This window comes from Hylobates moloch, unplaced genomic scaffold (assembly GCF_009828535.3).
Source record: "Hylobates moloch isolate HMO894 unplaced genomic scaffold, HMol_V3 SCAFFOLD_2, whole genome shotgun sequence".
NCBI classification, from domain to species: domain Eukaryota; kingdom Metazoa; phylum Chordata; class Mammalia; order Primates; family Hylobatidae; genus Hylobates; species Hylobates moloch.
In genome coordinates this window covers 142503840-142517151 of record NW_026652277.1, presented here as the reverse complement: position 1 = coordinate 142517151, position 13312 = coordinate 142503840, and the positions used below count along the sequence as shown (strand labels likewise).

General features: G+C 38.1%; 1 protein-coding gene across 3 annotated transcripts in view; it reads right to left on the bottom strand.

The window, feature by feature from the left end:
• The window catches only part of NKAIN2 (sodium/potassium transporting ATPase interacting 2), a 1036965-nt gene that overhangs the window by 21584 nt on the left and 1002069 nt on the right, over positions 1–13312 (bottom strand). For all 3 annotated transcript variants that reach the window (XR_004248834.2, XM_032158200.2, XM_032158208.2), the window contains one exon: positions 7737–7797. Coding sequence is in view for 2 of the 3 variants with exons in the window: in XM_032158200.2 (XP_032014091.1) it covers positions 7737–7797 (61 nt within the window). In the remaining variant the exon portion in view is untranslated. The remainder of the gene's footprint in view (positions 1–7736; positions 7798–13312) is intronic.

Here is a 13312-nt window from a genome sequence, read left to right as displayed (position 1 = left end):
ATCACTTAGTTTTATACATGGCAGCACATCTTTCTTCCTCTTGTTTAGAAAATGACAGGTGCGTTATTCAAATTATTTATTCATTTACTCGGAATACATTGAATTTTAAGGAGATGTCATATTTCCTTGGCAGTTTCCATAAAGGTCAATGAATGTTTGTGGAGATCCAGTTGATTCATTCATTTATTTTGCAAATACTTCCTGAGTCCTCTTCTAGGTTGGGGATATGGTAGATGCCAAGGATACAGCAGGGAACAAGACAGGGGTGGATCCTGATGGTGTCTCCTACTATTCTTCCATCCTGAGTGAATCAGTGTGTACTGTATTTGAATGTTGGAAGGTCATGAATGAGCTAGTGGCTTTGGGCAAGTCATTTAATCTTTCTGGGCCTATAAAATTAAAGTTCTGAAATAGAACAGTAGGCAGGTTTCCATCATGTTTAACCCTGTACAACTCATAGTTCAAAACAAATCATAAGCAGAACAAAAATGATATAAAATTAAATAAATGCAGTAACTTCTGTGCTTTGAGCAGAGGTGGGAATGGGAAGGAAAGGTGAAAGATGCCACCTTTCTCACCTTGGCCCCTCTAGGATTCTGTAGGCATAGCGAGAGATTAGTGGCGTGCAAAGCCTGGGTCTTCAGGCTTTGTGACCCTGTTCAGAGATAAGAAAATAAATACCAAGTTTTGGCTTAGTGGGAAACTGGCAGATACGGACAAAATGTTTTCAGTCAGTCACCATCAAATTCATAAGACAAATGTTATAAAGAGAAGATAAATTAGTAAGATACTAAGATTATGCTACATTTTATTTGATTGCTTCAGTATGATGCCAGATAAACATATTCTTCTCACAACTCTCCCTGTCAACCTGACACCCAAGAACTTGGCACCTTTTCTGAACTTCTAATCGTCCCCTCTTAGGTTATGTTTGAAGAGTGATTTATAAACGTGAAAGAAAGCTCAGACTACCAAACAGAATGTATGATATGGCCCTAACCATCAGATGGGAGGAATGCAGTTAGACGATAGATAGATAGATAGATAGATAGATAGATAGATAGATAGATAGATAATAGATAAGAAGAAAGGAAGAAAAGAAGAGAGGATGAAAGGAAGGAAAAAGGGAAGGGAGGAAGGAAGGAAGGCAGGCAGGCAGGTAAGAAGGCAGGCAGGCAGGCACATAATATACCAAAATTTGAACTGAGTATCAGAACTCAGAATTATGGGGTTATTTTAATTTTCCTTTTTTAATTTATCTGTATTGTCTATGCTTTCTGCATTCCTTTATAGACAGGAAGAAACAAATATTTTTTTCAAGGGGAAATAGTTCTCCCTGCTCCCATGTCTACCCTCCCCCACGGTTGAGAGTATGTGATTGTGCTCAAAGAACTGCATTCAAATCCAATGATCCTGACAAACTAGAGAAATGATAAAACATACAGAATGGAATTCAATACACAGAAGTGTAGGCCAGCAGGCTTTAGAAGAAAAATCAAACAAAAATAACAGAAAATTATTAGCCCCAGAGAAGTGAATAATTTCCTGTGGTTTTCTTTTCAAATGAAAGATTCAATAAATTGATTGTGACTTTTATCCCAAGGCCAGTTGATTTTGAGGAATTCAGGACAGGTTTTGACACATTTGTGCTTGGTTGGTGTAAATGTGCATGTGTCTAACTCCAAGTTTAAGCATCTTGAATTCATTTTTCTGCATTGATTTCAAAATAAGTCCCTTAGGATATTATTTTTTAAATGATATTCCATGTCTCTCTCCAGATGATTTCAACATTAAACATTTGCAAATACATTGAATCTCTTTGAGCAAAGAAAATGACTACTTAGTAAAATGAACCCATTTGCTAGAGGACCAACATTTAGTTTTAGTTTAACTATTAAGCCAATGATTTACAAGAATACATAATAAAAATTGAGAAGTCATACGATGATGTTTTTTTTTTTTTTTTTTTGCTATCATGGATTAGCAATATTTTCCATGGCTGCATGGCTTCCTTTTAATTGCCACATCTAACAGTGCTAATAAAGCACTGAAGACAATTCCTGATTCTATCACTGTGAGTGGACATCTGACTGCAGTGGGGAAAAACCGAGGATGAAGTGAGACAGAAGAGCCACATTTATAATAAAAGGCACACCCGACCAGGAATCTCCAAACGTTTTCTTTCTTTACAGAATAGTGTAAAAGAAAACAAGTAGAGGGGAATAGAAGACGGGAGGCCGTAAGGAAAACTCTGCATGGCTGGTGACAGATGACAAAGCAGAGAGCCCTGCCACAAAGACAGCACAGCGAGATGCCTGCTTTCCTGGAGAAAGCCTTTTCTCCCAAGATGTATCACTGTCTTTTCATGAACAAATATATAAAAGTATGTTGTGAAGGTGGCCCACTCAAACAGGGTTTGAAGGTCAAGCCACATCCTCTAGAGCAGGGGCCTCAGCTTTTATACTGGGGAGAAGCTACTCATCTAGAGGCAGATCACCCCACAGTAGGAGATCCCGAGCGGGAATTCCTGCCTGGTGGCAGTGAGTATGGAGCTGGCCTGGCAGCAACACAGCCCTGAAGCCTCTTACGCACAGGCATCTGATGGGCCAGTGAGCTGCATCTATCCTCAATCTGTGCTCCACAGATATTTTCAAGTGTCCAGGACACACGTGGAGGGTGTGTGCGGGTGTGTGTGTGTATTTGGATGTGGACTGAATTGTGATCCCCCTCAAATTCATATGTTGAAGGCCTAACTCCTAATGCGCCTGACTATATTTGGAAATTGGCCCTTTGAAGAGGTAATGAAGGTTAAATGGGGTCATAAGGATAGGGTCCTAATCCAACAGAAAGTGCCATCTACAAGGCAAAGACAGAGGCCTCAGGATAAACCAAACCTGAGGTTTCTAACACCTAGATTTTGGAAAGCAAATTTCTGTTGTTTAAGCCACTATGTCTGTGGTGTGTTTTTATGGCATCCCTAGCTAACTAATTCATGGGGGAAGCAGTGTCACAACTAATTTGGGATCTCTGCTCTGAGGGTTGCTGTCATCTCCTGGTAGGCACAGCAGATGGCAGTGGCACCCTATGAGTCTGCACAACCAGCTGGCCTGCCAAGCTGTGGCTCTGGCTTAAATAACTAAAGGGTCAGAGACGTAAACTTCAAGGTCCTGATTTTTTTCAATGGAAAAAGACAAAAACCCTTGCAATATAGTGTCTGCTATGATGTAAATGTTAGTGTCCCTCCCTAATTCATATTTTGAAACATAATCACCAATGTAATGGTGTTAGGAGGTAGGGCCTGTAGGAGGTGGTTATGTCATGACAGTGGAGCCCTCAGAAATGGGATTAGTGACCTTCTAAAAGAGGCCCCAGAGGGCTGCCTTGCCTCTTTTCCGCATGTGAGGCTACAACAAGAAGGTATCACCTATGAGCAAGGAAACCAGCCCTCACTAGAAGCCATATCTGCTGGTGCCTTGATGGACTTTCCAGCCCCCAAAACTGTGAGAAATAAATTTGTGTCATTTATAAGCCACCCTACATATAATATGTTGCTATAGTACCCCAAAGGAACTAAAACAGTATCTCTATAAATATCAGTCAAACTGGGCCCTAGAAGAGTAATGAGATACTGCTTAAAAGGATACATAGGGATAAAAGTTCTCAGGCATTTGATGTTCATGAGCCTAACTTTCTGTTTCAATGATGATTTATTGCTATTTCATTGAGTCTAGGCTTGAGTCTTTGCTCATTGAGCTCAAACCCTCTCCATTGCTTCCTGGAGGTTTCTGCCTCTTTCCTCTGAAGTTTTGTGGATACATCTGTTGCTGTGAGGCTGAGGTATCAGAACTGAGCACATAACTGATTAGCTTTTAATTGACTTCAAGAACATTTTGTCCAGTTGCCGTCATTGGGCCCTTGTCTCCACAGCCATTCTAAGCACAAGCTACAGAGCCAAAGCTGTCCTCTGTTCCTCATAAGGCTCTTAGTAATGGAAACTTAACCAATTTGGCAAGCAGGTAGCTAGCACCTACTCCTGCCACTATGTTTCATTGCAAATGATGATGCAGTATTGCAAATCCACAGTGGGTAAAAATAGGCACATAGAGACCCTCTCAGTGTTTATATGTACATTAAACCCCTCCCATGTTTCAGGGTTTGCTTGAGAGTGGTTTTATTTTAATCTTTCACCAAACTTTTTAAGGATCAGGATAATTTTTTGTAATATAATTACCAAAATGATACAGAAATGTCAAACCTTTTTTATTCTATGGATTAGAAGTCATATGTCCAGGCAGTGTCTGAGGATAAACATCAGGCAAGTGATTATATATAGAGAATATCAACCCAAAGCGTTGTTACCAAAAGATACTCATAACTGTCTAGGTGTGAATGACTACAAGTAAATGAACCTGACCCAAAGTCACCAAAGACCACTGGACAGAGAGCCAGCCCAAATGAACATCTCCTCCCACCTGTTTACTAGTCCCATGAACATCTGAGGCAAGTGTCAGTCTACTTGTATATAAAAATTTAAAAAAGAGTTCATATTTTGCCCACTCAGCAATAAGACAAACATGATAAAACATGTCTTTGAGAAGTCTGCTTGTGTTTTGGATTAATAAAGGCAGATGTGGTGTGTGGTCAAGATACACATAAAAACATATATGTTATTTTTTGGAGTCTTTTGGGGGAAAAAGTCTTATTAGATGATTGAGAGATAACTTGATCTTTCAACAGATATTGGTGACTTTGAATCTCCTTGAATTTACATTGCTTTGGCCAAAACTTGATTTAGGGAAGAATTCCCTTAGAAGAATTCTCCAGAATATTAAGTGCTTTTTTTGGGAGGTGGCCGGGTCAGGGGCGGGGGGTGGGGGTTGATGAAAAACAGGAGTCTTGTGTTCAAATATTTTGGAAGACTTGTATTAACCATACTTTTAATTTCTATAAATCGATGCTTTAACATCTACAAAATGACCACTAGCTGTTTCCAAGTAAGCCTTGGCTCATCCCCAAAAAACATGTGGAGACTTTAGATAGCCCTAAACCTATGCATTAATAGTCACAGTGAACATGAATTTCATGGGCCACCACTTTGCAACGTAGCTAACCTACCCTAATAAGCCTTCCTACCCTGCCTCATCCATTTCTTCTTATAGGACTCGAACTAAAGATTCCGCTCTCTCTCTGCCTCATGGCTGACCCCGCTCCTTCCCCTGTGGGGTAGGTGGTATTCTCCCCCGGGAACTGTGGATATAATCAAGCCATAGAACTCTTGCTGGTTTTTCTCTTTGATCTGTGTCTGGCCTCAAGGTAATATGATTAAAACAAAACCGTGGGTTAGAAAACAAAAAAAAGTTCATACTTCTTTCTGGCAGTACTCTGGGAAATGTTAATATATAAATGTGCATTCTAAATTTTCAGTGTCAAACTTACTTGGCTTTGGAATCTTTTTTTTTTTTTGAGCAGTATGTCTTGTGGAACTAGCATTTCTGAGATTTCCTTTGAGAGGTGCTATTCTGCTGAAATACTGATTATGCATGTAGGAGACATGGTATGTCAGTAAGTATTGTCTGAAGATAAAAATGCACTGGTATCATTGTGAAATGAAATCAAACAACATAGCCCAAAGAAAGCCCAACTTTCATATGAAAATTAAGTGGGGACTTCCCGTTCATCAGGGATTTGGCACACAGACACCGAATGGTAATATCTCAATGAACTTACATAGTTTGTTTGGTCCACACATTTTAAAATCCATATATATTTTGCCCTTCCTAATCTTTGAATAAATCTTTTCTGTATAAGACAAGTGCTTACTGGATGTCTTGTATAGGCTCTAGGTACCTCAGACTCAACCTGTGCAAACTGAACTAGTGATCTTATTCCCATTTTTATTCGCAAGTGGCAATTCCATCTACCCATTCACTTGCATCAGACACCCAGGAATCTAACAGTCTCCTCCTCTTCCCTTATCACAGTACCCACCATTGCCCACTAATCATGTCGTTTCGGCTTGTCTCATGGCACATCTATCCTCTCTATCTCCAATACTGATCCTTGTCCGGATTCACATTATCTCATGTCTCACTTTCATGGTGTCTTAACTAGTTCTTTTCCCTAATCTTTCCCCCTCTTGAGTCTTTTCTTTATAATGATGCTAATGTATTTTTTCTAAAGTACATTTTTGATTATGTTAATCTCTTTTTATAAGCTACCTGCCCTTTCATCTGTGATTTTATTACATAAAGCCCAAACTCCTTAATCTTTCATACCCATTTTTCAACTATCTCATCCATACTTGTTTTTCCAGTTTTCTCCAGCTGTCTACCTGTAGCACAGGAAACAAATTCAGTCACATTAATCTGGCCGTGATATGCTTTTTCACCTTTTGCCTGGGACCACCCCTCACTTCCATACCAGCTACACAATGAAGATCTATTCATCTTTCTAGATCAAGCTCAAGAGTGTTCTCTGTGAACCTTCTCCTGATCTCTTTCTTCTCTTTACCCACAGCATGCACTACACAGTTTCATACTTATTTGCTCATATGTTTGTTTTACCCTACTATTTGGCAAGTTCCTACAAGTAAAATATTGTGTATGACTCATCGTAAAATCTCCAAAGGCTGACATAGCACTTGAAACACTGAGGAATATTTTACAAATGTTTATTTAGTGAAAGGACCATTATTTCCTTTTATATATGAAATAAATAAATTATATACTGTATACTTCTGATTTTATATCATGTATGAGTATGATTGAAAAGTGCCTCTTCTACATTAATCACTTGATATTGCCTCTTCCTTTCCCGTATAATTGGAAAGGGAAGAAGAAACATATATTTATCTTTGCATGTTTTCCTCAAATCATATTCTCACCTTCCTCTTTCCTTACTGTTTCAAAAACCCAACATTATAAATATTTTTTGAAACCAAGAAAAATGATTCCCAATTCTGATTTTTCCTCAGAGTAAATGTAACTATGTAGGCAATTATCCATGATAGTACCCACAGAGAATAGAAGTACTTTCCCCAGTTCTCCTATTTTAGATCCTTAGGGGCATGGATGGAATGAAACCTTCTACCCTCCATGTTTCAGAGAGCAGAGAACAACAGAGCCACTGGGAGGATTGTAAGAGGATACTGGGATCTAAACTCTGGATCAAGCAATATGTCTCAATGTTGAGACTTTGACATAGTTAGAGTTCTAGCCATTTGTATCAAATAGTAGGAACAAAAAGGACAGCTGGATATTTGATTTCCCAAAGACAAATTCTCTGAATTAATCTGAAGTCAGTTTTTATAAGAATCTTAGGAATTATTACAAATTGTTGATTTTGGGGATTTGTGGTCTTGCGTAAAACTGGTTAGTTATCAATACCTAATAAAGGGATCATAAAAAGAGAGTGGTCAAGTTAGCCACATTTTAAAATCATTTCCATCTCCAATCTCCCCTCTCTGTTCCGTACTAGAATTGTTTATAAGAGGAAACGTTTTTAAAAGGCCTTCAATGAAAAGAAAGAAGTTATGTTTTCAGAATGGGTGCTTCTCCATTCTTCAATTTGCTGGATACTGTTATGAGAAACACTTTAGTCTGATGGGCACAAAAGGCTTATTTTCCATTCTAATGCTGTGTTGTGGGATCTTGTCTGAGGAATAGGAAGGCTAAGTAGGAGGCAGTAAAGAAGATTCTTTGAACTTGAAAGAAACAGAATAGAGCTTTAATACTTACAGCTGTCCTCTTCTTCAGTTATACATTTCACAACATAACAGGCGTAGATGAAACCTGCCAGCTGAAACAAAACAGAGATGCTTTAGACATCAGACAAAGGCACCAAAACCAAACCTCACTGGGGAGTGGCTTTTCAAAGTCAGGCAGTTTACAACCAGACTTAGGGCTCCAACATGGCTCATTGGACTGGATCTTGACTCCAGTGTGGATTCCTGATTCAAATGATGCTCATCTGTGTTGTAAATAAATATATTACTCTGTTTTTCTCTGACCTGCGTTTTTGTGTAAGATTTGATAATTGCCAGGCAATCTAAAACAAACTATTTTCAATACAGAAAAAGACTTATAACCATTCACTAATGGATTAACATTTGCATTTGTGCCAATCAACTTCTAGTTTACTTTTCATTGGCTCATAGCCTAAGATTCTAAAACTTGGACTCCCACAGACCGTCAGAAAAATGCTTTGAGGGAAAAACATTAAGGTGTTTCTGTGGTTTGTTGCATGGGCTCTTTGTAAGGAAAATGCAGATCTGTAACAAGAGCCAGGGCATACTGAGTATAATTAAGACAATATGTTACAGAGAAGTGATGAGATGGACACCTGTAAGTAGGGAGTATCATCAAAATGCATTGAATATGGCATTACACACATCACATCGTCTTTTCTGAAACACTACAAAAAGATCTGTGTGCTTGTAAAGGAGCACAGTAACGTCATTTGATCTCTCTATTTTCTTAGATTGGGTGTTTTTATATTCCTTCCTATTAGTACAATATTTGTTTAGTCAACTTATGAGCACTAGTCAAAAGAAACAAATATAATTTCTGGATAAGTGGAAAACTATTTGTTTTCTTTTTTTGCAAATTGATCTAGTTTGGAGGAATCCTTAAAGGTATGTCCTCAAAACAGTGATGAAGATTATTCACAATGACATTTCAGACAGGCATTGATCTGGCTGAAGACCGACTCCACACAATAATATTTAGTGTGGGGAAGAAAACATTAGGAAAAGCTACAGTCTTCAATCAGGAAGCGAAAGCATGGGAAAAAAAGGAACTGCCGCGACAAGCCTAATGAAGTTGTTTTTCATTAGATGACAGACAGATAGTGATCTTCTGGAGGATGTGAGTGGAATATTTTAAGTCAAAGGGTACACTAATAGGTATTTAATGAGTGCAGAACTGTTAGGAATCAAAGTGGCCTCTGGTGAAAAGAAACTTTTAAGTCCCTAATTTGGATTTGAGAGAGAAAGCACGTTCTGGCAGATTCTAGCTATCTTCCAAAAAGAACTGGCATAGGATAAAACAGTAGTCATTCCTGGACAATACAGGAAGCCCCAGTGACCACACTGGGGAGGCAGAGTTGAAGGAAGAAGACTTATGCAATATAGTCTTCAAACGCTTTTGTTTTTAGATCCTGGAGGAGAGGGAAGGCATACCCCCTGCCCTCTCTACTGCCAACTGTAGTATGTGTACCAGTACACATCATAGAGAGTCAAAAATAAATACCACTGATGCTATATCAGAAGAATGAGTTTTATTTTTAAAAAATATTTTAGAAAACTCATCAAATCAGCATGTTTCTCTTTGAATTATATGGAGCTATTGGCAATAAGATAGTGATAGTAAGAACCACTTCTTTATATAATAGAGTCATCAAGGTCTTTGTTTTTATGGGACTTATTTTTGGAGTTCCGAGTACTAATTAAAAACCAATGTCTCCTATTTTCCTGTTATTTTCCTGATTAGCAAAGATTTTGATTTGTTCAAACTCAAGCATTTTCATGGTACTGGAAAAATAGAGACTACACTAACACATCTTGATCTTTTATCCACCAGGACCCATGAAAATGCTCTTTTTATGGAGTGAGCCAGTCCCATGGGTGCTTGTCATTGGTACTTGGATCTGGCTGTGTCTAGGTAAAGAGCCTGTGGGTTTGGTTAAATCCCCTTGGTATTGCTTATAGCTTCACCTCTTCCTCCACATTGAGTTCTTACTATATGTGGCTAAATGTTACAGGTTTATCAATAGTTTTCCTCTTCTTTTCAGTGTTAAATGCTTATTAATTATTTGTAAAGCAATTTGTCCTAATTACAAACTGTTTTAAAAAAATTCTTACTCATCAACTCATTTCTTTGAAATGAAAATCTAGGTAACAAGAATCGATACATTCTGAGATTCATGGCCAATAAGTTTAAACTTCTCATTAAAGTGTCACTAGATTCTTGATTATTAAGTGCACTCTCCCAGAATGCAGCTAAGGCACTGCTCTGCATTCTGCTTACCAGTGATCTTTTAATTATATTCATTTTCATTCTTTAACTATCTGGGGAGCTCCTTTGATATAAAAGTAAATCCTGCTGCATTTTTTTACAAAAGCTTGCTGATTAAGAGAACTTTAGCTTTTAAGTTGGTCATCTCTAACTACAAACAGAAATTTGCATCCCCCAAATTAACCAAGATTCACAAACTCTGCTATCTTCCAATTACCCTACACAATAAAAATTTCTAATTTAATTTTACCTCCCCAGTGGCAATTTATAAAATTTACCTATAGAAAGAGGTTTCGAATTATTTCCCACAATTCTGAATGTCTCGGATATGGTTTGGCTGTGTCCTCACCCAAATCTCATCTTGAATTGTAGTTCCCATAATCCCCATGTGTTGTGGGAGGGACCCGGTGGGAGGTAATTGAATCATGGGAGCAGTTACCTTCATGCTGTTCTCATGATAGTGTGTGAGTTCTCAGAAGATCTGATGGTTTTACAAGGGACTTTTCTCCTCCTTTGCTCTCATTCTTCTCCTTGCTGCCACCATGTGAAGAAGGTCTTTGCTTCCCCTTCTGTCTTGATTGTAAATTTCCTGAGACCTCCCCAGCCATGCTGAACTGTGAGTCAATTTAACTTCTTTCCTTTTTAAATTACCCAGTCTCGGGTATGTCTTTATTAGCAGTGTGAGAACAGACGAATCCAATCTCCTATAATACGCAACTCTGCTAATTGCTACCTGGGCTACAATGATGAACTAAAGCAGAGTTCTAGTCACCAGTGACATTTTGGGTTGGGAAGTACTTTTTTATTGAGGCTGTTATGTGTTGTCAATGTTTAAACAATAACATCCTACAATCGAGACTGTCAACAATTGAGGCAATAAAAATATCTCTAGACATTGTCACATGCCCTCAAAAAGGCAAAATTTCCCCTGGTTAGAGCCACTGTTTGAAATATAGTCCTAGCTTTAAGGAGACTGCAATTTTGTAGCAGGTATTCATATAACTGTAATTTAAAGTAGATTTGGGTAAATCTTCAGAAAGAAGGAAGAAAATTGTATTCCTAATAAATGACAACAAACAGTAGACTGGACACTTTCATGTGTTAGCCCATTAATCGTCACAAACACCCTTGGAAGAGCATTATATGTATTTTTGCAGATGACAGGCAAAATGGTATTTGCTTTTCCAGAGTGAGATTATCAAGCAGGGAAGATAGGGGTTGTGTTTAGGTAAGAGCCAGTAGTTACATCTGACGAGAGTTTGGGGACTTCATACTAGAGCAATGGAAGCAAAGCTGTGAAGACCAGATTAGGGCCATAATCAGTGGGCCTCCAGTGTGTCAGATTGCCAATGGAACTATGCCATTTTTCTACACAATAAGCTGAAGGAGCACCCCCTACAAAAGTATAACATTTTTCATGGGTCCATATCTTTCCTGATGTGTTACTTGACTTCCTGTCTAGCCTCATTTCTCACCAATCCTTGTCAGAATTGATGTCGTAGAAAGCTGTTGGTAGCTTGCTGACATCTATCAGGTAGCTTTCGTTGTCTGTTCCTTAACTCATTTTCCCAGTCTGCCAACAAAGAAGGCTAATGCCCTGTACCTCTTCCTTCCCCTCCCTACTCAGCCTTGCACATCCAGTAATGTGTAATTCTAACTCATTCTTTTTTTGCATTTGTTTTTGAAAAGAGTCTTGAGTTGCTAAGCTGGATATAAAGCTTTACATGGCAGTACTGCCAGCTTACTTCCCAGGTCTTCTTTTTAATTTTTTAATTCACTTTTATTTTAAGTTCTAGGGTTCATACGTAGGTTTGTTATACAGGTAAACTTGTGTCATGGGGGTTTGTTGTACAGATTATTTCATCTACCAGGTATTAAGCTGGCCTTAAAGAATGAGTTAATATCCGTCAGGAAAAACAACTAATGGATACTAACTCGTTCTTTAAGGCTAAATAAAGGTGCTGCTTCCTCCAAGAACTGGTAATCCATTCTCAGAGTAGGTTGGTGCTTGGCACTTTTGAGATAGACCTTGAGAGGTGGGAGGGCTTGAAAGGGAATAAAGAGGGGTACGGAGAGATGGAGAGTACATCTTCCAAGCGGAGTTCAGACTAGAGCTGGGAAGAAATAGATATATTTAGGGAGGAGGAAGTGGCCCAGTTCAGAGAAGCTTGGGCTGTATAAGGGGAAGTAACGGGGCACAAAGCAGATAATAGAGGCTCATGTTTTTAGAGTAGATGTGAGTATCTGCAATTGAAAGAAAATAATTTTATTTTGTTCCTTATTTAAAGATGCTTAGAATAATAATGGAAGGGACCTGTGGCATTATCCTAGGCAAACACACAATTATTCACTAGTGAAAGAAATAAAATATTCTAGTTGTTTTAGTCTTTGTCATTCAAAGCAGAGCTAAGTATAATTTTTTTAAATTTTTATTTATCTTTTCACCTTCATGTATCTAATGTGATTTGTTCACTTCTAATTCACCTGATAAGGAATTACATATCATCTTGATATTATTACTGACTGGAAGGAAATGTTATTTTCTCTCTATAACTAAATCAGATTAAAATTCTTTTTTGTATCCACAAACCAAATTATGATTGTATGTCCCAGAAATTCACTTAGAAGCTAATAGAAAAAATGAAACCAAAGCCTTTTGGTAAGTATTTTAAAAGATTTAATTGTAATAATTGAAAATATAGCAACCTTAGTGTTTAATCTATTACATTCTGGATTTCAGTTTCTGGGAAGTTGGAGTAATGGGAGGGATACCTTTCCCTATCTTTCCTATTAAGTACAACTAAAAACTCTGAACATTATATATATAACAATCACAAGAAGACTTTGAGGCAGACCAGCTATGGCCTTTCGTACTCAAGAAAGTACATGAGGGTGAATTCCATTATTATTATTATTATTATTATTATTATTATTATTATTATTATTTCATATACACCAGACTTACTTGGAGCTGAAGAAGCCTATAACTCTGAAATGCCAACAGGTACAGATTTTTTAAAAGCCCCAGTAAACATTTGCTGTCTCTAGCCAAAAGACCAGGGAAAAGGCAGCCCAGCAAGACAGAAAGTTTTACAATGATAGTACCTCTTTGTTTTAGCCAACACCATAGAAAACAGAACAAAACATAACAAAAACACAAAAATTGTAGCCCCACTCCCCAACCACAGCAACAAAGAGTAGGGAGCCAAGACTTCCCCGCTGCCTCATGAGTAATCCAGACTTTTAGCCTCACTCTCCAGTAACAAGGCAGACGCTCTCTTCTCCCCACTGGGGTGATG